Source organism: Myotis lucifugus, unplaced genomic scaffold (genome assembly GCF_000147115.1).
Source record: "Myotis lucifugus unplaced genomic scaffold, Myoluc2.0 scaffold_17, whole genome shotgun sequence".
NCBI classification, from domain to species: domain Eukaryota; kingdom Metazoa; phylum Chordata; class Mammalia; order Chiroptera; family Vespertilionidae; genus Myotis; species Myotis lucifugus.
In genome coordinates this window covers 946,599-973,592 of record NW_005871065.1, presented here as the reverse complement: position 1 = coordinate 973,592, position 26,994 = coordinate 946,599, and the positions used below count along the sequence as shown (strand labels likewise).

The 26,994-nt window shown below is 36.1% G+C and overlaps 1 protein-coding gene and 1 non-coding gene across 2 annotated transcripts in view; one reads left to right on the top strand and one right to left on the bottom strand.

Annotated features, from left to right (window-relative positions):
* PKHD1L1 (PKHD1 like 1) overlaps positions 1-26,994 on the bottom strand; it is a 125,522-nt gene that overhangs the window by 95,563 nt on the left and 2,965 nt on the right. The window contains exons 3-14 of the mRNA XM_023750910.1: positions 21,180-21,324; positions 19,696-19,804; positions 15,782-15,839; positions 14,341-14,434; positions 11,571-11,624; positions 10,967-11,040; positions 9,684-9,726; positions 6,839-6,909; positions 5,193-5,303; positions 3,680-3,769; positions 1,301-1,569; positions 338-429 (exon numbers count right to left, since the gene is read on the bottom strand). Coding sequence (XP_023606678.1) covers positions 338-429; positions 1,301-1,569; positions 3,680-3,769; positions 5,193-5,303; positions 6,839-6,909; positions 9,684-9,726; positions 10,967-11,040; positions 11,571-11,624; positions 14,341-14,434; positions 15,782-15,839; positions 19,696-19,804; positions 21,180-21,324 — 1,210 coding nt within the window. The remainder of the gene's footprint in view (positions 1-337; positions 430-1,300; positions 1,570-3,679; positions 3,770-5,192; positions 5,304-6,838; positions 6,910-9,683; positions 9,727-10,966; positions 11,041-11,570; positions 11,625-14,340; positions 14,435-15,781; positions 15,840-19,695; positions 19,805-21,179; positions 21,325-26,994) is intronic.
* LOC111825224 lies at positions 17,830-17,936 on the top strand. Its single transcript, XR_002828369.1, has one exon. It is a non-coding gene; the product is annotated as a U6 spliceosomal RNA (small nuclear RNA).

Here is a 26,994-nt window from a genome sequence, read left to right as displayed (position 1 = left end):
ATATTCAAGAGCTCAGGATTCTATAGAAGCAGATAAATTAGATGGCTGGATAGACTGAATGGTCTTAGTGAAAAAATAAAAATGGAATTAAGTATATCTCACAAAGTTATAATTTCAGCAACAGGGATCATTTAGTTGTCAAATTTCCCTGATTATCGGAATGCCAATATACTTCGAATATAAAATGAAATTTATTAAAACTACAGAGGCTAACCAATTACAAATTAAGCTGGTAAACTAATATCACTTTTATCAATAAAAATAAATTGAAAATATATTTAGACATAAACTTATAGTTTTTAAATACCAAACAGTAATTTAAAGAAAAAAACCTTACTCTTTTCCTTTCTGAAGATGAATGTCATCGGATCTTTGTGTTGGACTGGAAAAATAGCTGTTGGCATTGGAAGAATGATATGCAATTCTTATCTTATTCCAAAGGGAGAGGGGAAGGAAGAGACGGAGAGAGAGAATATTAGTAAACCTTTTCAGCACTTACTATTTATTACTTCTGTCAGTCTTTGCACTTTTATGACTAGAAAAATGTGAAGCTACTTTATATTTTTTCTAAGATCTGTTACCCATGATTAAATGGAATTTAAATAATTACCGAAGCTCATTTCATTTCTTTTTCCCTAACATCAGCCCTGCTATACCAAACATACTGCATAGACCACAGCTTTTCCACAATTAAAACTGCAAGAGAAAATAGAAAGACACGCAGCAGGAGAATGGTTTTGATTGTCTAATAAAATGTTCTTTTGCACCGAAACCGGTTTGGCTCAGTGGATGGAGCGTCGGCCTGCGGACTGAAAGGTCCCAGGTTCGATTCCAGTTAAGGGCACGTACCTGGGTTGCGGGCACATCCCCAGTGGGAGATGTGCAGGAGGCAGCTGATCGATGTTTCTCTCTCATCGATGTTTCTGGCTCTCTATCTCTCTCCCTTCTTCTCTGTAAAAAATCAATAAAATATATTTAAAAAATATTTTTTATTCTTTTCCAAAATTTTCTCTGTTATAGTTATAATTCCTTCATAATAAAAACAAATTTCAATTATAAAGGACTCATACGTGTTTTTCCCATGGAAGAGAAAATTTAGGTATGGGAGAGCATTTCATTTTAGATGATAGATTCTCTATAATAACTTTATAGGTAGTTCATAATACACATGTTAAAAATAGCCAAGAATCCAGACACATAAAAAAATATGCCATGAATTCTTTAATATAATTATATACATTACATATAAAGATTATCATATTGTTTTAATAATATCAAAGATTACCTTTGTCTCTCCTACCTTATCTTCTGGAAGCCCAGTTTGGCTGAAATAAATTGCATAACGGTCATCACCTTTGATGTAGAATCTATAAACATCAGAATCTGGAGCCACCAAAAATCCACTGAAGCGTGCTACAAATGTGTCTTGCTCCATGGGCCAAACATAGGAAGCTGAATCTACCCAACTGGCACCCATGTAGCCTGGCGTCTTTTCATTGTATTCAAGTATCTCTTCAAGATGCACTGGCCGACTATTATTCCATACCTCAAGCTTAAGGCCTCTCCCACCTGAACATAAAATAAAAGAAGCCTTTCATCAGAATTTTGATATGGTATCTGAATGGCCTTTTATTTGGGTGTGGTTATAGATGTTCTATTTCAACTCATATTTTTACAACATGTGTGTAATTAAAACAGTTACCACATGTTCCTGTATCTAGAGGATATAGTGCTGTTAAGACCATCTGCAATTTATTATGACTTCACTTCTCTGCATCTCAGGCTCCACATATGTAAAATGGGAGTAATTCTACTATGTGTATGGATGCTATGGGGATTAGATTATAAGAGATATGCAATATATTTTTACATATGTAATATATAAAACATTTGGTACTTATAAATGTTTTACGTGAGGCTGGTGTGGCTCAGTGATTGAGCGTCCACCTGTGAACCAGGAGGTCATGGTTCAATTCCGGTTAGGGCACATGCCTGGGTTGTGGGCTTGATCCCCATTGTGGGGCATGCAGGAGGCAGCCAATCAATGACTCTCTCTCATCATTGATGTTTCTATCTCTCTCTCCCTCTCCCGTTCTCTCTGAAATCAACAAAAATATATTTAAAAAGATAATATAATAATTACCTAAGATATGACTGATGCTGCTTTTATAGTTAAGTCTAAAAACTTGAAGGTTCAGACCATTTGACCACAAAGTCTTTGCCTTGACTATTCTCTGTATCAAAACATTAATTAATGCCTTACAACCAATCAAAGAACAGATACTGTTGGCTTTAAGATTTGTCAGAATTTTTTCTTTTTCTTTTTTTTTAACATCACTTGTGCTCAAGGATTTCATCTCCCCTTTTTGGACAAAACCAGAGAGAAAATTTTCCTTAGGGTGTATCTACATTTGCCATAAACCTTATGATTTTTTTCTCACCAAAAAATAAGTCATTGAACTCTTTCTATTTCTTTCTTCCTACACAACAATAGGGCTCCTGACTTCCTCCAGCAGCCTTGAGCTTGTGTGGAGTGTCTGGATGTGGAAAATAATGGCTACTCCTCTTTTACTGAGTTTATTTAGAGAAAAGCTTAGGACTTCATTCTCTGATATATGTCACTTTCTTTGGCATTATCAATTATAAATATCAAAATTCTTTTCTTAAATTGGTCATTTTTCTAATATCATTCAAAGCAAGGAAATTTAAGAGGTTGGTAAACAGAATTTATTTGGCTTCAAATAACAACCACTGATGTAATTATGAACTGATTTCATTGTACACAGCCCACTCAAACACATGCCCAGAATCTCAGTGGAATGACAGCAGACATCAAGACCACCAGCTGCATGCTCACTGTGTCACAGGTGAAAGGCTATAAAGAATTTTGAGTTCCATTTCTCTCATTCCGTTATCATACCTAAATCATTCTGGGCAAGGAAGGATTAAATTCTGCCATTTATTTTTTACCCAGGGAAAGGCATAATTTAAGTTACCATGTAGTCTGTACCAACATTTAGTAATCGTCATTTAAACTGAGATAAAGGCAGCAGGCTACTCTATCAAAAGAGATGGCTGTTTTTAGTAGGCTGTCCGAGGGATTTAGGGCAGGTTTACTTCCACAGGTGCAGCCTTGATGTAGCTATTTTAATACAAATATTTCCTAATCCAGAAAGTGTAAAGAGAAAAACTAGGAAGAAATGTGTTATAATTCTAACTACAAATTCTAAAAAGTGCAAATAATTTTTTTTTACTAATTGCTGTAGGCTGGCTATGTTCCTCTAAAGCTCATATACTGCAACTTAATGCCCAATGTAATGGTATTAGGAGGATCTGGTTTTGTCCAAAAAGGAGATGAAATCCTTGAGCAGGTCATGAGGGTGGAGCCCTCAAAAATGGGATTAGTGCCCTTCTAAAAGAGACCCCACTGAGCTCCCTAGCCCCGAGAAGGAGCCATCTATGAGCAAGCAGTTGTCACCAGACGCCTAATCTGCCAGTACCATGATCTTGGACTTTTCAGCCCCCAGAACTATAGGAAATACATGTTTGTTGTTTATAAGCTATCTAGTCTTATGGCATTCTGTAATAGCAGACCAAATGGACTAAGACACTAATGATATACATCGATAATAGTCTTCCTAAGTAAGTACAGAAATGGCCATTTCTTCTGGTAACTTACCTGGATGTATAGTTCTGAGACTATCAGGCTTAGGGGATGTCTTGCAATATATAGTATTTTCTGTGACATTCAAAACATCACAGGCTTGACCTACAGAGAAGCAAGGTACAGAGCTTCAGAATGCAAATACATCAGCCTGTCTTGAAGCACTTCTTCAATTAAAAAAAAGTAGCACAAGCAAGAGGCAAAGTGTGGAGGCCTTCATTAAAGTTTATCACTCATTAGTTGTCATACTTTCACAAGGCAAGACAATGTTGCCTTGTGAAAGTATAACATTGTCTTGGCAAAATATTACAAGTCTAAGTAAGAAAATTGCATAATTTCTGAAAAACAAAATTTTTAAAAATTTGATAAAGATTATATCACAATATAATTCTGTGTCCAAAGTGAAGCCTTATATTTTGATCCTTGAAGAAAATTTGCTGAATAAACCCATGATGTTCCGAATTTATAAAAACAGGTGACCTCAGTCCTCTTAGGTTAAAATAAAAAGTGCTTTGGTCCAAGTTGTTCAAACGAAAACAGAAGGGATAATAATTTGTAAATGGTATTTTCAAATCATTACTTTCGAGAAATTATTGAGGATTGAAAACCTCAAATCTGGTTATCACATTAACAGCAATGAAGTATCATAAAAATTACATGTTATATTTGCATATCAACTGTACAACATCGGATCATAAGACACATTATAAAAATTTAAAATAATGTCCCTGGTTTTAATATTTAAAACATATTTATATTTAAAAAATCAGAATAACATATATAAAGCCGTAAAATCTGTGGTCTAGATTTTAATATTTATACAAGTAACCAGAAAGGATTTATAGGGATAGGAACAACATTGTATAAATGTTAGATGAGGTTACTTATATTAATTTTCTTCTTGAAATCACATTTTGGCTGGCTTATGAGGAAATCCCTTCAAAGTAGAAAACATCTGAGCAGAGGCCTGTATCCGAAAAAGAATGGGCCAGTAGCATAGGCAGACATCCTTTCTCTTGCTCATCGAGGTAACTTAGGTCACTACAGCTGAGTGGGAAGATCCCCATTATTATATTCATCCTGGCCTCCCTGTTGAGCTGCATAGCTCCCTACCTCTGAACAGATCAAGACTAGACACATACAAGTGAGGCATAACCAGAGAACCAACCCCTACGTACATTTGTGACCACTTATATCAATTAATGCTCTTTCCAAGGCCAATATCAGTAGTTGCTGATGTCCAGACAAGGCACAGTATCTGAGAAGGGTCATGAGGAGAGTATCCACAAATACTACTTTAAATTTACTCATCTTTAGCCAACCCATTGAGAAGTAACAACAGTTTAAGAATGACCTTTAAGGAGTCATTAAACAGAGGGTAGGTGTGTCTATAGGTATGGCAAGGGATTTATGGATGGCAGCTTTAAATTTAAGATATTAATTGAGAAAGGACTCTTCTTACAAATTATTAAAGAAAAAGGCAGAATTGGTTCTTATAAAGTAACATAATAAAAGTGATGAAAAATACCTCCAACTAGAACTCTGACTGGGAAATCTGTTTGATCAAAGAACCGTCCGCTTATTATTAGCGTGGTGCCACCTTGAATGCTTCCTTGTGAAGGTGAAATCATAGTGATCTCTGGAGTGGAGGAGGAGAAGCACATGAACTAAAATGTCATAAACATTACACACAAACCCAAATGCTTGCTTTTAAAAATTTTTCTAAATTACTTGTAGCCATAGCACCTAGGATAGTGTAGGTTTTGCATCACCGAATAAATGAATTGGGTGTTTTGTTATTTTTTCTCTGATGCAGCCCTGAAGAGGACAATAAACATGGCCTTCATAGAGACCTGCATCTCCCGGGGACCAGGCTTTTGTGGAGACTGATGCTAAGGAGACACGGGTACTGGGAGGACCCAGGAAGTAAGGAAAATCTGGGCTAATCATGGATGTTTGATTCCAAAAGAAAACACAGGAAGACAGGAGAAGAGCCTCACCTTCCTTATGCTCTTGAAGAATGAACTTTATATTTTTTTATGTAGTAATACATTAACTATGATTGGAATTCTTGTGCTTTATATAGAAAAGTTTTAGCTATGTTGGTAAAAGAGCCCAGTGCATGACATGTGGTAGATTCTTATTAAAATGTATTCTTGCCCTGCCGTGTCTTGATGGTTGAGTGTCGACCTATGAAACAGGAGGTCACGGTTTGATTCCCAATCAGGGCACATGCCTGGGTTGTGGGCTCAGTCGCCAGTAAGGGGCTTGCAGGATGCAGCCCATCAATGTTTCTCTCTCATCATTGATGTTTCTATCTCTTTTTCCCGCTTCCTTCCTCTCTGAAATCAATAAAAATATATTTTTAAAATGTATTCTTATTAGTTCTATCAAAGTCTTATGTATCCCTCCACATTTGCCACTGATTTCTTTCTCAGATTTAGTCCGCCTGCCCCAGGTGCCTTGAATAAATATCATTTTGATTACACTGAGCCTTGAGTCAGTTCTGTGTGACCCCAGCCCAACTCCGAACGTTTCAGTTTCACATACAAACTTCACATTAAATAAATTTCCATAAAAATATAAAGTATATCATATTTGATTGACTCCAAGACACATTTCTTTCACATTGAACATCTATGAAACCTGAATATGCCAATTCCATCACTCCTGAGCTGGGAGTAAATTCTTTCAAGAAGACTTGTGTTTGCTTCTGACACTCTCCTAGAAGTACTACCAACCTGAGACCTGTGTAAATTAAAATAAATTGTAATAGGCTTGGGGATTCTTTTACACACACTGAGAGCATATATCTGGCTTGTTGTTTCAACTGACAGTGGAATATTTTTTCCTCCTTCAAACAACAACTAAAGTGGAGACATGCAAGTTTCCCTTCTGTCTCTTTTGGTGCAATGGGTTTATTTTCCAGGCCACCTTACACTAGGAATATAGTCTTCAGGGCCCTAGTTTAATGCCAGGGCTTCCTATTAGACTCAACTCTCTGTGTCAGGTGGTTTTACTTCATAGAAGTACATGGAATAAAATAGCACACCTTAAGTCAGTATTGCCTTTGATTTAATGAAATGAAATATATATATATATATTTTACACACACACAAACACACACAAACACACACACACACACACACACACACACACTGAAAGATCACATACCTGCATATGTTTGAAACATTGAAATTTTATTCAGAGAGGAAACAAAATATGCCATTTTTTCTGGGAAACTCCTGTTCAAAAAAAAAAGTTCAAAAACTCTTACTTTAAATACAAACTTTATTTTAGGAAAATATTATTAGTAACTTATTAGTAATATAAATTGTGTTATGATTTGCAAATGAGCTGGATAGAAATATTGGGGAAGGTTAGGTTCTGTATCTTGATTTCGTTTTTGTTTACACAACAATAGAAGTATACGAATGCTACACAAATATCCTTTTGTCAGGGCTTACTGAACTGCATCCCTAAAATATGTACATTTTATTATATGCAAATTACAACCCAATAAAGTAACAATTTATATCACTATAAAAAACAGGAGGATTACCTTTTATAAAGGCTGGGCTCTTCGGCTGGCCCCCACTATCTCTTTCTCTTATAGCCAGCCCACTTGGTGTCATGATAACTAACATTAAACACTTATCAGGTATCAAGCTAAGAGATTTAAGCAGTTACGATTTTTTTAAAACATTTTAATTTATTGAGCTATTTATTCTTTACATCAACCCAACAAGATAGGCAAAACTCAGAGAATTTACTTGTCTTACACTAGCTCAAAAAGAGAGTAAGTGGCAGGCAGAGAATTTGAACTCTGGTAGGTTGAGACCAGAACCCTGGCTCCAGACCTACTAATTTACATGAGAGTACAAATGGATGAGAGCAAGTTAATAACAGTCCACCAGAGGTAAGCATGAAGGTGTGGGAAGAAAAAGAATCTGATCCTAGAAATTAAATGTGGCTCCCTAATTACCCCAATTAAATTCATAATTAGAAAAGTTATAAAATTCAAATGTTAAGACTCACACCCATTCATCATAATTAACTAGAATACAATGAATTAAAATCTACTAGGATAACACAAATTCTGTGGTTGAGACCAACAGTGAACTCCCTTTAAATCTAACCCAGGCATTACAATGTGCATTTGAAAACTAAAGAGTCCTTGGTGGTATTTTATGCTGGTTATTTAAGACATGCATGCTGGTTTTTACATTTTTATGTTATAAACCTTTCAGTTGATTTCCTAAACATCTGAAATGATGCTAGTTCCAACAATATTGCCTGTGGGCAGATCCAGCATCAGAAAAATTAACTCTGCTTAAGTTGGTGGGGAAATTGCCTCCTGATATAAAATTGAAATGTAATTTATTTGCTATGACACTGAGGTGATTTTCAGTAATTTACTGATAATGACTAGGCATTTCTCAATTAAGGCAGCCTCATCTGAACCTTATCAGTCTGGAACAGCTGTTGTTTGAACTTGGTTAACAGAGGAAAGAAGGTTGGCTATTAAAAGAAATACAGAATGGTGGCCCCAGTGGCCTTTAATTAGATCATCTGGTATTCAGAAATGCCCCTGAAAATTTGTAAAACATGTATTTTATGATTTATAAAATTTTTTAGCATTAAAAAATGCCATATAATCTTAAAAATAGGTTTTCATGTAGTAAATGTCATATTTTTAAGTAATCTTAAATTCCTAAGATTACTTTATATAGAAACATAATTTCATCAATTCTGAGAAGATATAAAAAGACAGCAATTTGCTTTAGAAAATTATGTCAAGATCACAGAATCAACCATTTTATGAGGTATTTCCCTAAATTATGTGAAAATTTGCTGGCTTTGTTAAATTGAAATTTTGGGGGTATGTTAATGCAGCATATTGATTTATGTATACTTATCAATCACATTCAATCTTGATCACACAAACCTTCTATTTTTGGCTAATTATTTCTCTGAGAGACATATGATGGATTTGGCAATTAATACCTTTCAAAGTCTCAGAAATAAGAATTCACTTTTCTCATGTGAAGATGACATTGAGAGCTTAAAAGAACCATATATAGTTCAAGAAATCATTTAAAATTCAATAATTATTGCTCCTAACATGGCTTTCTCACATTTTCAATAAAATCCTATTATCCTGTTTTATCAAGCTTATGTAAATATGTTACATCCTTGAATAAAATGACAGTTAACTCATGGGACACTAAGTTATTTGCCCCCTGTAAATCACAAAGGTAAATCTTAGTACCATTTACATATCGTCCACTCTGGTTTGTCCCTGAATTACAACATTCTTCATGGTTTTTGGTCCAATCTATATTGGTCTATAATACAGTGTCCAGCACAGGCATCACTGTGTTATGAACCTATTGCCTCAAGATGTCTAGAACTAGATGATCTCAAAATACTATGATATAGTTCTGGTCTCACCAACTCAACTGCAGTTCCAGGCATGAGGGAACAAATATCCTCTTCCCGTCTGTGAGCATACGCCAGGTTTAACATCTACTTTGGTTGTAATACTGCCATCTTTCAAACTTCTAATCATTGAGTCTCACATCAGAGACAGACCTATCTTGTTATTGATCTAATACATCTGTATTAGTATTTGATGGGTAAGTAATGTGATTTATGTACATATCTGCTAACTGGCTCATTTTTTCAATGGAAGATGCTATGACATGTTGGGCAGAACAATTCATTTAGGTTTGGCACATCCTGGTCCTGCCCACCAAAGGCCGTTAGCATGGCCCAGTTTCTGTGTCAGTCAACAAATATCTCCACACATTTGCAAAAGCACCCAGGAATAGGGTGATCCTGCCATGGTAGAGAACTATGAGTGAAAGGAAGTTACAGACCCCTAAAATGTTAATTTGTGGGAAGAAAATGGTTAATTTTTTAATCTCTGGATCTATAGCACAAAGTAAATATACTCTTTTATTTTATTTACCCAGTTTAATCAGTTATGAAAATTATTACTTACAAAATGACCTACCTTCCATAATCATTATCCAAGATGAAACTGACATTGTGATGACCTGGAATTAATTAAAATGCACAATCAATTAAACTCCCAATCATAGGAGAACAATAACTATATATTATAAAGCTGACTTGAAAGTGACTAAATTTAAAATTAAAACTGTAATTATTCAACCATCTATTAATCCTCAAAGACAGGACAACAGAACTACCTTAAAGAAGCAACTACTATTTTAATATATACATAATATACAATATATGTAACCATATTGACCCCAAATTTCTTCCATTCATTCAATAGCTATTTAATTGGGTCAGACATTCTGCCAGGGGTTGGGAGATGGAGGGTGAGCACACAGTTTGCTTTCTCCTAAAAGCATCTTAGCTAGTGAAGGATACAGCTGGTTGAGAGCAATGACACAATCAGACAACTATAAATTATGAAAAGGGTATCAAGAAAAAGGAGTGTGAACTCTGAGAATGTAAGGCAGGGGATCAGGGAAGGCTTTTTATTTATTTTTTAAGACAAGACATTTTACTGGTATCTGAAACTAGAGCCCTGGTGCATGAATTCATGCACAGGTGGGGTCCCTAGGCCTGGCTGGCGATTGAGGCCTATTGGGGGGCCACCCGGCCGAGGGGAGGGACCCTGGGAGTTTAGCCAGCCTGGGGGAGAGGGGTGCAGGAGGTTGGCCGGCCAGGGGGAGGGGCCGCAGGGGGTCAGTGGGGGAGTGGGAGGGCACGAGAGGGGCCATGGAAGGTTGGCGGGCCGGGGGGATGGGCCACGGGAGGTTGGCTGTGGGAGCGCACTGACCACCAGGGGGCAGCTCCTGCGATGAGCATCTGGCCCCTGGTGGTCAGTTCGCGTCATAGTGACTGGTCGACCATCATTCTGGTCATTTGGTCGTAATGGTCACTTAGGCTTTTATATACATAGATTCTCAGGATGGGAAGCTTACAAAGGCCCTGAAACAGAAGGACCTGAAGCTCATTCAAAGACTAAGAGGTATATGTATACGAAGTACATAGAGCACAGGGTAAAAAAGAGTGAAATGGCTAAATTTGCCAAGCAATCTTCTGGATGACAGAAGAAGAGAAAAAGACAGTAGAAGAAGCTTACCTTAAATGTAAACCTTAGGAAAAAGGGAATTTATTTCAGACATGCTTACAGGAAACTGAAAAGAAGCCAAGGAAAAGAGGAAATGCTAGCATTTCATAAAGAGCTGATGTTACAGGAGAATACAAAACAAGGAAACAGGCATTTCTGAAATATGAAGAATGATGATCAGCATTTACCAATGTAAGTTCCAGTCGTCTTACAAATCATAGAACCCATGTCTCCACTTGGATGATCTAGTTTTAAACCATACCTAGTAAAATATATATGTTAATTTCAAAGCTTACATTGACACTAAAATTTTAAAATACTGTGTCTCCCTCAAAAACATCTTATGAATTTCATAATAAGTATCCGGATAGAAACTGTTGCTACAAAAATAATTTCTGTGAAATTAAAATATTGCCAAGCTTTGGTTAAAGATATTTGAATAAGACTTCATTGAACAATGAAATTTGTGTAATTAATTTGACTATCCCTATGATATTCCTCTTAAAGTCTAAAATATTACCAAGTGAAACAATTATTTGATAAAATATATTTCTCAGAACATCTTTCTCATAATAATCTAAATAAAAGTCAATATCTTACTATACTGGAGACAATGGGAGATATCAGGTAATATCTAAGTTTATAAATTCTTGCTAATCTAGTATAAAATTTATAAGTTATATTGTTTTATAAAGCATTCAGATAAGTGATATTGCTAGAATTTACTCTTTAAACTTAGTATGTTTATATCTACTATTTATTTTTCTAAAGAAAATTATTTGAATTACTTACAAATCATCAGACTGTGGTATAAGAAGCTCACAGGGCATTCCTCCAATATACACTCTGTATAAATATTTTATTAGAAAAGAACAAGTTATGTTTAATAAATTGTTTCAAAATGCTCTCCTCCCACCAACTCAATGCCACCTTGTATTTTTTCTATCACTCATTATCCATCAGTTAGTCATTCAACAAACATCCACTGAACACCTCTTATGTTGCAGTCCTTGCTCTAGGTACTGGAACACATCAGCAAAAACAAAACAAAACAAAACAAAAAACAAAGATCCCTGCCCTTGTGGGACTGACATTCTAACTGGGGAGACTGATCATAAATATGACAATCAGAACATATTTGGTGTGTTAGCAAGTGATAAGCACTACGGGAATACAAAACATAGAAACAGATAATGGGGACTCTTCCATCTGAGGTTCAATCAATGAAACATAATTTTGCAGTAAGTTTCATACTATAGGAATTAAAGAAGATCCAAAACAGAGTAATCAGGATGAAAAGAATACCTAACAGCATCAGTAAGGTTGAAATGGGAATAAGAAACTGAGAAGGGGCAGGGTAAGGCTGGAGAGAGAGAACAACTGTCTTTGCATTTCTGCAGCTGATAAAGTCAACCAATTGCTTTATGGCTGATAGAACCTGATGCTATTGGAGGCCTGCAGGTTACTGACTACTATTGTATTTTTGGCATCATCATAATAAACCACCCAGCTTCTGTGACAGCAAATCCCAGACTCAAAATAAGGCCAGGCATAAACCTGAACTTAAAATAGAAGAACTTCTGTTTGTAGAGAATTTTGAACATTTCAAAAAAATGTATCTTTATCATTAAAAATACTACAGATGTCCCCTTTTTGAACTTTTAAATGTACTTTTACCTACAAATCCTTTCATTTGGTGAGTACATTAGGTTTATAAAGAAAGTAACCTGAATTATTGTACCCATTATAGATTTATGGATTCATATCCTCCCTCTAATCCCTTGCCTCAATGAAACTAAATAATAATTTTGGAAAACACTTATAGGCACTTACCATGTTTAATCCTTGCAACCTTTTATAAACTGGTAACCATTATCCTGTCACTACATAGATGAAGAGACTGAGACAGGAGGGTTAAGTAGCTTGCCTAAGCCTGTGACCAGTAAGGGTAGAGCAAAAATCTAAACCCAGACAGTCAGCTCCCTGTTTGCTCTTAACCACACCCAGTAATTCCCACACTGGCCTTCCTTTGCCTGTCTATGGTAATACTCATCTGATCTTTTAGACCCAAATCTCCTTGGTAGTCACTAGATCATTGTAGTCATTTGCATGTCCTCTATAATTTGTACCTGGTCTGGATTTGGAGATTTGGCCAAATTGACAAGACTTGTGAGTAGCAGAAGCAGCTTGAGCACTGGGATGTCCTTCCTTCCTGCCCAGTATGCAGTCCAGTGCTCCGTGCTAATAGAATTCAGGCACAGTGAAATGCCTCGGACCCTACTGTCACAATTAATGTGGTGGAAATGAGATAAATGCAGGTCTAAGGTCTCCTCTCCTCCTATGAATAGGGGTGTGAAATTCTTTCTATGTTTATTTATACACGGTACTTCAGGGTTTCCAGAGTGTGAGGGCTGGGCAGCCTGACCTCTGAGGACCCTGCTGACTGTAATTCTGTGATTTTATGACCTAATTTCCATCCATTCCTTTGTATTAAACAGAAGTAACTTCAGCTACAGTCAGGGAGGGAAAAGGAATCTCTTTTAGAAAGTTAAACTTCCTATTTCTTGGCAGTATTATGGAAAAGGATGATTTAGAAAATCCCATCTAAGAATTAGAAATCATTCATAACACTCAGTTATGCAGTAGCAAACAAAATCTGTATTTATGCTAAGCTGTCCATATTTTCTTATATATAAGGATCAATATGAACATTTCCAGATTATAGATTCATGCAAAGGTTATTTGAGAGTTATGCCTCATAAAATGCCAGAGAGTTATGCCTCATAAAATGCCAGATAAATCAACTTTATTTCATTTAGTAAATAAAACCTTTTGAATTGCATGTTTTACAAAATTATATGTGCAAATGTACATGTCTGTGTGCTCTCTAAATTGTTTAATTTATCCATTTGTCCACTTTGTATATGATTCTGTACTTGCTTCGATAGGAAATGAACAGACTTTCAGTCTCGTAAGGCAGGACTGAGATAACCCACCTATGCTACAGGATGAGAACTCTAGTCAAAATGCTAGTTTCCAGTTCAAAATGTAGACAATACGACCATCTGGTCCACAGTTGGTAAGTGGAGGAACCAGGATTCAAATTCAAGCTTGTTAATAAGTTATTGATGGTTTCCAGCTTTAGCACTCTTCTGTACACCATGGCAAATTGCACGTTAGCAGATTTGCAGTCTCCTCCTGACCTTGACTAAACTTTGGACCTTTAGGATTCACAGGGGATTTTTGTTTTCGTTTTTTATGTGTGCAAAAAGAGGCGGTTAAATTAAGTAACAAAATTCCCTAGTAATAAAGTTCTGTGACTAACTCAATTGCTCTAGCACTTGCCTCCAAGTGCCTTTTATCACTAAAATCCATCACAGAAAAAGAATGATGTCTCCATGTCAATGCATCATCCAACAGTTTATTTTTCTTCCTATAATATGGCTGACAAAACACTGGTTAATTCCATTATAGTGGTTTTAATGTAATTTGACCCATTATTTCTGGAATATCATCTTGGGTTTATAACTTATAAGAATATGTTCCCACATCAATAATTTACCTCAAAATCCTAACATTTTTCCCATTTGAGCTTCGTGCAGTATTACTTCCATAGACATCAGTGAAGATTCTGCCTTGGATTGTTATTAGTGTACCTAAAAACAAACAAAAAATTCTGTAAGAAAATCTACCCATAGGCCCACACACTTACTACCAAAACACTAGCAGGTCTTTCAAGAAAATGGGCATCCAAATTCTTATAACTTATGCTCACCAGTACAGCTTAGCATTGTTCTAAAACAATAAATATAATAAAACATTAATGAGTACCTATAGTATTAAGAAAGTATCTACAAATATTTATAGATTAAAGAGGTGCTTCCTGACAGAATGAATTATTCAATAAATATCACTGAAGTCATGGGTGACTTAACTGGAAAAAAATAAATGAGTCCCTACTTTATACTAAAGAATAAAATCAACCCTAGGTGAAATAAGAATTATAAAAAAAAATAAAACCATAAAACTCTAGAAAAGTAGGTGAAAATTTATGTAATATTTATATAATTGGGATTTGGGAATCTTCTATAGCATAAAAACTAAGAAGAAATAACAAAGGTTAAGATTTACAGATTTGATAATAAAAATTAAAAGCAACTGAATGACAGAAAAACTGCTAATCAATTTTAAAAGCAAATGATAAATTAAAAAATATTCCCTCCATATATGACATATAAATGGTTAATATCCTTAAAATATAGATAATTCTCATAATCTAATCTAAAATGTTGACTAGCCGAAACCGGTTTGGCTCAGTGGATAGAGCGTCGGCCTGCGGACTGAAAGGTCCCAGGTTCGATTCCGGTCAAGGGCATGTACCTTGGTTGCACGCACATCCCCAGTGGGAGATGTGCAGGAGGCAGCTGATCGATGTTTCTCTCTCATCGATGTTTCTGACTCTCTATCTCTCTCCCTTCCTCTCTGTAAAAAATCAATAAAATATATTTAAAAAATAAATAAATAAATAAAATAAAATATGTTGACTAGATTTAATTTAAACTAAGGAGAAAAACAAGTAATTTATAAAAGAAAAAATACAAATAGTCAGCAAATATAAGTAAATTTAATTACATAAATTAAAAAATTAGAAATGTTTTTTAAAATTTACATTTTTCATATAAATACTTGAAAATTTGTACATAGAATTGTCAAGGTTACAGAAAAAGGCATTCTCATATATTCCTATTGGAGTTATAAACCGGTACAACTATAGTTATTATAATGAACATTGAAAGTCAGTTAAATGTCCAATAGGAGGAAAGTTAAATACATTATATAGATTCTTATGCAGACATTGAATATCATTTTATAAAAAATATTGGCATTTATTGTATAATCAGAAAAATGCTATTTATAATTTTTCAGATATAATAATTTTACATACTAAAAAGTAAATTAATTACCACAAACCAAAAAGATATTTCAGCTGCCATATAACAGACCTGGAGTCCCAGATAAAGGTGTGATGCTCCTTATTGTTGGAGTTCTGAAACTTTTTGCCTGTAAAATAATACTGTCGTTAAGCAGTCTTATCTCTAATTTGTTCCTAGTTTTATGAAATATCTCTGCTTCTTACATTATTTCTATTTAAACAGAATCCATAAGATCACTATCAAAATATTCCTTGTTACATCTAAATAAAGTTTAGAATATTCTGATTATTCAAGAACTTTTCCTTATCCCCTAAAAATCCTCTCTCATTTCAAAATGTCTCTAGCTTGCAATTTTAAAATTCAAGCATCCTTATCAGTGTAAGTCAAATCACAGTGATAAGACTCTCTGATAAAGACTTTAGGAATTCAGTAGAATAACATTAAAGAAAGTCTACTTTGGATTAAGCCCAAGGAGAAAAACAACAATGCATATTTCAAAAAACATGAAGCAAAACTTGGGAAAAGTCCATCAAAGCGAGCTTAAGATACTTTTTTGGAGCAGTGCAGGCATAAATCTTAAGAACTGTGATAGCAAATGGGAACTGGAAGAGGCAGAATTCCAGGAGGCCACCGGTGTGATGGAAACTAATACTTTGTGACAGACAGAATAATGCCCCCCTGAAGATGTCCATGCCTCTAATCTACGAAACCTGTGAATATGTTAGGTTACATGGCAGATAGTACAGATGGAATTAAGGTTGCTAATGTGTTGATCTTAGAAGAGGGAGGTGATTTGGGATTATCACCCTCTGGGCTCCATGTAATCACAAGGGTCCTTATAAATGGAAGAGGACGAGAGAATAGCCAGAGTCAGAGAAGAAGATGCAACAACGGAAGCAAGGTCAGAGTGAGGCAGTGTGATAAGAACTCAACCACCACTGCTGGCTCTAAAAGCAGAGGAGGGGACCACAAGCCAAAGAATGTGGGCAACCTCAGTCTAGAACAGTGACTTTCAACCGGTGAGCCGCAAGAGGCACGCTGGTGTGCTGCAAGAATTTTAAAAACATGCAATACCTGACTATTTAGTCAGGGGCACTGACCTCTTTTGCCTTTGATTGTCAAATGAAAAAAAAAAAATGACAGCAGCCAACACAACAATAGCCATCCTGTGTGAATGAGTCAAAATTATACCTATTTTTTGGTCAGATCAGCAAAAAAATGTATTTTTTGGCCTGCTGCAAAATTTTAGTAATTAGTTTATGTGTGCCATGAGGTGGAAAAGGTTGAACTGCATTGGTCTAGAACAGGGATGGGCAAACTTTTTGACTCGAGGGCCACAATGGGTTCTTAAACTGGACCGGAGGGCCGGAACAAAAGCATGGATGGAGTGTTTGTGTGAACTAATATAAATTCAAAGTAAACATCATTACATAAAAGGGTACGGTTTTTTTTTTTTTTAGTTTTATTCATTTCAAACAGGCCAGATCTGGCCTGCGGGCCGTAGTTTGCCCACGGCTGGTCTAGAAGATGGAAAAAGCAAGGAAACAAATTCTCCCTTAGATCCTCCCAAAGAAATGCAGACCTCTTGACACCTTGATTTTAGCCCATTGAGACCTACAGATTTCTAACCTACAAAGTAGAAAAGGAATAAAGCTGTGTTGTTGTAAGTCATTACGTTTGGGTAAATTTTTATGGCAGCAAATAGCAACTAACACACAACTGTTAGAGATATTCAAGCACATATACTAGGCAGGAGGGAATGATGATTGAGAATCCAGTTTTGGAGTCCGGCTGTCTAAATGAAAATCTGAGCTCTACCACCGCCACGCTGCATGACTTCAGGTAAGTAAGGTAATTTCTCAGTATTATTATCCATAAAATAGTGATAATAATAATAGTATGCAGTTATAGGGTTGTTGTGAGAGTAAAGAGAGAATACAGCCAATTACATATTAATTATTGGCAATTATTATCCAGGTAAACATATGCCAACTTCTTTTCCAAAAGCAAAATGAGAAATAATTACTGCAAAAGGGAAATATACTACAATGTGAAAAACAAAATTAATACCCAATAGGTAAAGAGCAGAGCTGATGGGCAAAATAGAGAATTATCTGGTGCTTGCTTCGGCAGCACATATATTAAAATTGGAACGATACAGAGAAGATTAGCATGGCCCCTGCGCAAGGATGACATGCAAATTCGTGAAGCGTTCCATACTTGAAAAAAAAAAAAAGAATTATCTGTAACTGAGAGATATACAAATCTAATTCTACACTAAAAACAAATACAGTTAGTCCCCCTTTATCCACAATTTCAGTTATCCATGGGTCAACCAGGGTCCAAAAATATTACATAGACAATTCCAGAAATAAACAATTCATAGTTTCTAATTGTGTGCTGTTCTGACGATTGTGATGAAATCTCACAAGTCCCACTGCGTCCTCCTGAGACACGAATCATCCTTTGTCCAGCGTCTCCACGTTGTACATGCTCCCTGCCCATCACTTAGTAGCTGTCTTGATTATGAGATTGTCATGGTGTACAGTGCTTGTGTTCAAATAAGCCTTATTTTACTTAAAAATGGCCCCAAGCACAAGAGTAGTGAAGCTGCCCCTTTGGACATGCCAAAGAGAAACTGTAAAGTACTTCCTTTAGTGAAAAGGTGAAAGTTCTCGATTTAGTAAGGAAATAAAAAAATGATAGGAAGACTTCAGCAAGGGATTCCCTGCATTGAGCGACATCAAGCCATTTACTGCAAGTCAGGGATGGTTACACAGAGCCAGGAATAGGTTAGGACTGAAAAATATAAAAATTATTGCATTTGCCAATGAAGAAGCTGCTGCCACATTTCTGGCAGAGTTGAGGAAGTTGATTGGGGATCAGTATTCTCTGCAGTTTCAAACATCCACTGGGGGTCTTGGAACTTATCCCCCGTGGGTAATGGGGGAACTACTGTAATGTAGAGGAAAACAAATGGACTAGAAATAGATTAAGAGTCCATCTACAGAAACACAGGACACCGCAGAAAACAGAAATAACACAGAAACATGGGCAACATTTTTTTAGAAATCAAGTGTTTGGAGGTGGGGCGTTGTTGATGCAGAACGGGATGCGTGGATACAAAATAATACAAACAAAATAAGCTAACACAAAGTCAATTCTCAATAAATGTCAGTTGTTCCTCCATTCTCATTCAGGGACAACCTAAAGAGTGCCCAGATCTGGCCATGCTGGCGTGGCTCAGTGGTTGAGCATCGACCTATGAACCAGGAGGTCACTGTTGGTCAGGGCACATGCCCGGGTTGTGGGCTAAATCCCCAGTGGGGGGGGGGGGGGGCGGGTGCTGGAGGCAGTCAATCAATGATTCTCTCTCATCACTGATGTTTCTATCTCTTTCTCCCTCTCCCTTCCTCTCTGAAATTAATAAAAATATATATTTTTTAAAAAGCCCAGATTTGTACTTAAAAGTAAAAGGACAGATTTTTAGACTAACAACAAAAGAGACAGATTTTCAAATGTGAGGTTAAGGATAACTTCAGACTTATTATTTCACACTTTCATGGTAAGGAAGAGAATGGCTTAATGGAGAAAGAAAAAATCATTATGTTTCTATTCAAAATGAAGGTGACTCCAATGAAAATAGGAAAAAGAAGAATCAAACTGAAACAGAAATGGAGAAAGAGAAAAAAACAGTGTAAACAAGAAAATAACTTGGATGTATAAAAGTTTAACCCATTAATAAAAGTAATTTTATAAAGGGGAAACCTTTTAAAAAGATCAGAAGTAATAAAGGAGATTCTATTGCTATGGAAGATAATTAAAACTGGGTGAAATTATCCTTAGCTACATGCTCACATGTCTTTAAATGTGGACACAGATAACAATCTGTAAAATTAAAAATTAAAAGATAAAAACCCAGTTCCACACGAAGGGAAGTGTAAGATCAATTATCCGAAAGTTAAAGACGAGCTCCCACATACGTAGAAGCTGCACGCTCGGCTGTGGATGAGACCTCTGCAGGTATTATTTTCTGTAACAGGAACCCCATCCACACTGACTCGAACAGTGTAGGAATCTTCTGGCATTGCTCTGGAAGGCAAAGGAAGAACATGTAAGAAACGCAATGACCCTTTTACTGAACGTATAGTACTAGTGAAAAGACTACATGTCATTTTTGAAGGAGTGTCTACAATTTTAACTGGTGGACAGTTAAGTTCTACTTTACATTTTGAAAAGATGACTCCCTCCTGAATTCTGCACTGCAAATTCTAAATTATGGACCTCAAGCAAATGCTTATTCTAAGTGCATTGATGCTTATTGGAAAATAAATGCAATGACAACAAATGTAATAATAATCATTAAAAATAGTCACGTAGCCCTGGCCGGTTTGGCTCAGTGGATAGAGTGTCGGCCTGTGGACTGAAGGGTCTCGGGTTTGATTCCCAGTCAAGGGCACATGCCCAGGTTACAGGCTTGATTCCCAGTAGGGGACATGCAGGAGGCAGCAGATCTGTGATTCTCTCTCATCATTGATGTTTCTCTCTCTCTCTCTCTCCCTCTCCCTTGCTCTCTGCAATCAATAAAAACATATTTTTTAAAAAGTCACATATCGCCCTAACTGGTTTGGCTCAGTGGATAGAGCATCAGCCTGTGGACTGAAGGGTCCCGGGTTCGATTCCGGTCAAGGTCATGTGCCTTGGTTGTGGGCACATCTCCAGTGGGGGGTATGCAGGAGGCAGCTGATCAATGTTTCTCTCTCATCGATGTTTCTAACTCTCTATCCCTCTCCCTTCCTCTCTGTAAAAATATCAATAAAATATATTTTTTTAAAAAGTCACATATCACCTTGCTTTGTTTAAAAAGAAGTTTTAATCAAGTTTCTCCTTAAGTGAGCTTTTGCTGCAAAAAAAAAAAAAATAGCCAACAAGCCTAAAGTAGATGAATTCCTCTGTAATATATGCTACATGTTACAATACTGAAAGTTACAGTTTAAAATGATTAAATTTTTTCACTAAATTACTAATAACAAACATTAATTTGGGCCAATAGTAAAAAACTTGAAATGTCACTATACAAAATATCGTCTTTAATCTTAATGGCTATGTCAAGATATTGAACAAAATTAATCAAACCTGACAGGAAAGCATAATTTTGATATTTTGAGGAGCATCATTACAATTTAATAGTAGCCATTTATCTTCTAAAAGAGATCAATAATGATAATAGCTCTAGTAACCTGGACAAGAATATAGAATATATTTTATCATGCCCATATGTGGAAAGAGCATTATAATTGATTGTAATAAAGGCATAAAATCATCTAAAATCACAAAATCAAAAACAGCTGATAATCAGAATAAATATTATTTTAACAGCCAGAGTGATAAAACTATTAAAATACTAATATGCATAACTGTACTTCTGATATGATAAAAATGTTATTAAAGTTAGTTTAAAACATACCTAGTATAGCATGTAATGTGAGTTGAATGACTTGCATCTTTTTCTACATCACAAGAAATGGATCGAAAAGAAGAAACTAATTGAACAGTGTTCCCCAACTCAGCATCATCAACTCCATAGTTAAACTGGTTTGCTTGAGCAAAACCTGGGAAAGTAAAAACACTCAATTATTATTAATGGATTCTGTTTTTAGAGTGCTAACCATTGTCATTAAGTATTGAATTATTCAATAAATAATAGGGAACAGTACTGAGTAAGCAGTTAGCTTATTTCATATTTATTCCTATGATTATAATCTTATTTGGGAGCAGAAAAGTTAGACTTTAATAAATTTAAATCATAAAAGTAATTCTTGATTATTTGTCAGGTGCTATTAAATGTGGTGGAATCAAACAGTTTATATACCAGTAGTAGGATAGGGAGGGGTGGAGCAAATAAACAAATATATTTTTTAAAGAATAATTTATTGATTTTAAGAGAGCAAGGAAGGGAGAAGAGAAAAGCATTGATGTGAGAGCGAAACATCAATCGGCTACCTCCTGAACATCCCCTACTGAGATGGAGCATGCAACCTGGGCATGTGCCCCAACCAGAATCGAACCCTTTGGTGCCCAACCAACTGAGCCATACCAGCCAGGGCGACAAAATTTATATATATATATATATATGCATCACCTGATGCTATATACTATATCCTGTGCAGATAACTGCTATTAAAATAAAGCATGCTAAAGGGTATAGAAAGATTGCATGAGGGTAACACTATACCACTATTTTACCATGAGTTCCTATAAAGCAAAGTCTGAGGTGAGGACTTGTAAGAAGTTTATCTGGGTGGTGATTTCTTAGGGACAAGGTAGAGTAAAACCTGAACAAAGAAAAGTGGGCACCACTGAGACAACTGTGACTCAATCTTACTGGTAACTTCTAAAAAAAATAGAGACTGCCTTTCACAATCGGAGAATCAACAGCAAAAAGCATGTATTCATCACATCCTGCCCCCATTACCTGAGGGTTCACACTGGGGGAAATAACCCCCTGCCCTTTCAGGCAGCATATCTGCCATGTGGGCTGCATGCCCCAAGTCCCTCCATTGGAGAAGCCCGGGGACAGTAGACAAAGCCATGCTGGGAGAAGTTAAGGCAAGAATCTGAAAGTATAGATTGAGTCACAGTACAGGGGGGACTATTTGACACAGCTGTGGCTAGAATCACAGGTGAGGACAAGAGGATGTGAGGCTGAGCATACAAGGCACCTGATACAGTCTATCCAGAAATGGCACCATCCAGAAATTCTCATGCTCTATACTTTAAATACAATCCATTATCAAGACTCTTAGGTGGTGACTGTATGAGAGCTCTGCTAAGGCTCTAATACAAGGGGGGTTAGTCGGACAAGCTACAGGCCACACTAATACAACTGGTCCTGAGGCTATAATGAACGTTCACCTGGCCCCTCTCTATCACCCATTGTAGATTTCCCTTATCCTTGGCTAGCATCTCAGCTAATGGAGTGACACTAACCTTCATCTTCAAGATCTGAGCCCTTAGCTGCCTTGCCCTTGTTAGGTTGTGGTTGCCATAACTGCCTATTCACTGGACTTGGAAGCCAAGATTTGCCTCCATGAAAATTGTGACTTCCAGACATACTCCTCCTTATCTGCATTAGGTAAAGCTGCCCTACCTCTTCTGATCATCAGAATTGATTATCTCTAGTTGTCTACTAATTATGTTTGATGGATTCAAATGATCAGGTAGTAGTGGTAGTTTTAGTTTAGTGGAACCCATATTGGGAGCCATGGAAGAACCTAAAATTGAAAGGATAGAAAGCACAGATTCAATTTCTGGATCACTGGGAGTGATAATGATGGGGGGTGGGGAGGAAGCCCTTCATTTCCAGCTCCCTGTATTCTATCTATTGGGAAACAACAGCATGCATCAGCCATTGGCTCACTGCATGTGGCATATGATGGACAGCATTCCATCCCACAGGATGTTGTTCCCAAGCTGGGAACTTATCCAACCCTTAAGGTTGTAGGACATTCATCATTCTACTAAGCCGTATGTTTCAGGGTGACGCAGGCTTCAGGGTCATGTACCTGTTATCATAACTTTTTCACGATAAATGCATTTCTTGTTCTGAGGCACTATTTGTGGAATCTCCTGGCAGTAAAGCAGGCTCCCTAGGCTCTCAGAAGACAGTCCTGGCAAAAGCGCTACGGAAAGAGAAGGCAAAACTCATGTCTGGAGTAGGTGCCAGTTCAGCAATAGGAATCTCTGTTCTTCCCATGAGAGGAGAGTGATGCAGATAACTTGTCACTAAGTTTGGGGGTGAACTTTGTGAAGGATGGTCTCTCTTGAGAACAGCAGTGGGGAGCTTAGCATTGGTGAAAGGGATTCCATGGTGTTGGCCCATGCACAGCTATATATATATATATATATATATATATATATATATATATATATATATTGCTTAACATGGTGCCTGGCTCATATGTTTAGAGCTTAGTTGATATCTACTCTTATTCTTAGTCACAGAAACCCTGAGGTTTAGGTTCAGTATTAATATCTCTTTAAAAAACTAACAGAAAACTAGTAAGCGGGGCCCAGGATTCAGATCTGGATTGTAGATGTCCACCAGGCATATTTGTGATATTCAGAGAAAAATAATATCAAAGATGCACATGACAAGGCTATTACTTGTTACCCAATGTAACTTCCTCCAGACCCTATGTCTCCTCTGCTATCCTTTATATATAAAAAAAGTAAGTAGAAACTCAACAAAGGGTAGGGATTTTAATAAACACCATTTTCTTCTTCTAAGCTTAAACGTTAACTGAACATGACTCATCCAGCATAGACTAAGGTGCAAATATAAGCATCAATTTAACATCTGAAAAGATATTTGCATTGAACTCAGTTTTGAATCTAGAAAGGAAGTTACTGCTAAAATGGAATTACGAGAAGACACATGAACACACAGAAAAGCAAGCTACTTGCAAACCTGCATGTTCCTTCTGCCAACTCCTGCTTATCTTTGGAACTCACATTGAGTTTGGAACGTTTTCATTGTGATGTGGCTCAGGATGTGATGTATGTATTATTTTCCTATCAGGTACATGTCACTTGAATGATATGGTAATGCAGATATGTTCTTCAGCTTTTCTAAGACAAATAGAAGTCTAAAAAATAACACTAACAAAAGATGATGTTGTTACACTAACAAAAGATGATGTTGTTTTAGCTTAGGAGTTGTTTCTCTCTCTCTATCTATCTATCTATCTCTCTCTATATATATGCCGTAGAGTAAAATCTATGGAAAAAATGTGAACCAAATTGGTAAGATTTTTGTAAATATTTTCATTATAAATGTTGCTAAAAAAAAGCATAGAAATATTTCTATTTTTTCAGCTAATTCCAAAGAGTTAATAAAATACAGAGGAGTCACCTTTTAAAAGACTTTTAATTTAAAATTATATTTTTTAAAAAAATTCAAAAGTATCGCCTTTAAAAACAATTTTAATTGAAAAGCATAATTGTAAATAAATAATTGGGCACAAAGAGATCCCTCTGGAAGTACTCCAAAGGACAAAGATCACAGGAAGGGTTGGGTGTACCCTGGAAACAGAAAAGGTTGAGACTTCAAATGGAAATTCCTAACATGTTGATGTATTTTTTTTTCTTTTGCAGAAAAACTGGAGACAAGATTTGCCAGGCACGAAAACCGGGGCCTCCTGATAGCAGCCTTCATGGAAGATGCCAGCTGCCATGGTCAATTCTGGCTGTTACAGTTTCTCTACTTCAGAAAAGCAGGGTTGAGAGTGTATAAAGCTACTTAAAAGCTGTAATATTGAAAATCATGGGGAAAAAAGGTGCAGTGTAATGGAAGAAACTCCTAAAGAACGAAACTAAAACTATAACATAAATGCAAAAGAATAATCACAATGTTAGCTCTAATTTATGGGGCATATATCATATATGGGCACCTTAGATACATCATCCATTTTAATATTCACAATAGCTGCAACAGGTAGGAATTACTAAACCATTTTACTGATGAGGAAGCTGAGGCTTAGAGCAATAACTTGTCCACAGGCACATAGTGGGAAGTGGCAAAGATGGAACTGAAGGCCATAATGTTATAAAAATTGTGTAATTCAACACTTTACATTAACAAAAATATATATGCTGGACACTGTAACAGCAAAATACAGAAAAAAGACCCAAAACTTCATTATTACTCCTTCTATCTTACTGATATTTTTAAATAAAGGGAAACATGATAAATATCAAGGAAGACAATTAATAAACACAAGGTGTGAATATAATGTAATAAAACCAATAGTTAGAAACACTCTAGAACTTAGCAAAATAATGACACAACCTCTCAAATCAGTTAATATCCATTTAAGATGTTAAAAGGACAGAGAAGTATTTCTATGATCATGCCATTGCACAAAACATTTTTACGTGGGCATCATGACTGTAAAATCATGTATCTTTGGTTCCTGAAGCACAGCCTTTAGAACAAATATTGCCTGTAACATGTAGAAATAGCCAAAAGTCAGTTGGATACATCAAAATACTAAAGTAGATCTTTCTAGAAGGTGAAATTTCAGAGAAATCACTTACTAAGTAAAACATTTCTATGATAGTTTACTTTTTCATAACTTTTACAAAAATAAAACAAACAGTCATATGGGACCAACATTTGAGTAATCAACTGGCATTTACAATTTCATTTGGAAAGTGTTCTTGTGTGGTTAATAACTTAGCTCTATGTGTCATTCTACACATGGAGCATCAGGTAGAGACAACACTGATGGATCATGCATATATTCCTTCCAAATAAACTTTGTTCAAGTACCATATTCATGTAGCTATAGGAGCTGTGGTGTGTTTTGCAAATTCATTTTCATTGTTTTATACACATTCTGTATACATATCATGCCCCCCCCCAACCTACATAAAACAGTAATTAGACTCAGTCTCTGAGAAAGACACATGCTAACACATTTTTAGTCACCAACAGTGTGTCACTAAACAGGGAAAAGGAAGACAAATCTGGGGGAGGTTCTGGTATCTGCAATTCAAAAAGATTTAACTGCTCTAGAATTCTCTGCCAAAAGCACCTATGAATTGGTGCTGAAGGGGAAAGATAGAAATTCACCATGACACTTTGTGCTTCATAGGATTATTACTCCTGAGCCTCAGAAAGTACACAAAAGAGCAAAGGTGATAGCTAGATTAACAAGGATATTCTTCCAAACTGCCTTAAGAAAAGAATGCTTTGTTTTTTCTATTTCTAACTAGGGATGATCTGGATCTATGTACTTAAACTCAAGCTATGGTTCCTGGATCAGAAAAAAAAAAAGTTCAGGTCTCAAGAGTAGAAAATAGCTGGGTGGTTTTATTGTTTTGCTTTAATCTGGGTCTTTCGTGCGTGTAAATCTACGTTAAAAAACAAATTGCTTTTGTCCCTGGCCGGGTAGCTCAGATGTTTGGAGCATCGTCCTGATGAGCCAAGGTTGTGGATTTGATCCCTGGTCAGTGTACATATAAGAATCAACCAGTGAATGCATGAGTGGGTAGAACAACAAATCGATGTTTCTCTCTCTCTCTTCCTTCCTCTCTCTTTTTCTCTCAAATCAATAAGTAAAAAGTATTTTTAAAAACCCAATAACTTTCAAGCACATTGTTAACAGCAATTTACAATATAAAGGAACTATAGATAAAGACATTTTAAAAATAGTCTTTAACAAATACATTGCCTCCAGGTGTTTAATTCTAAAAAAGAACACTTTAATTCAAAATAT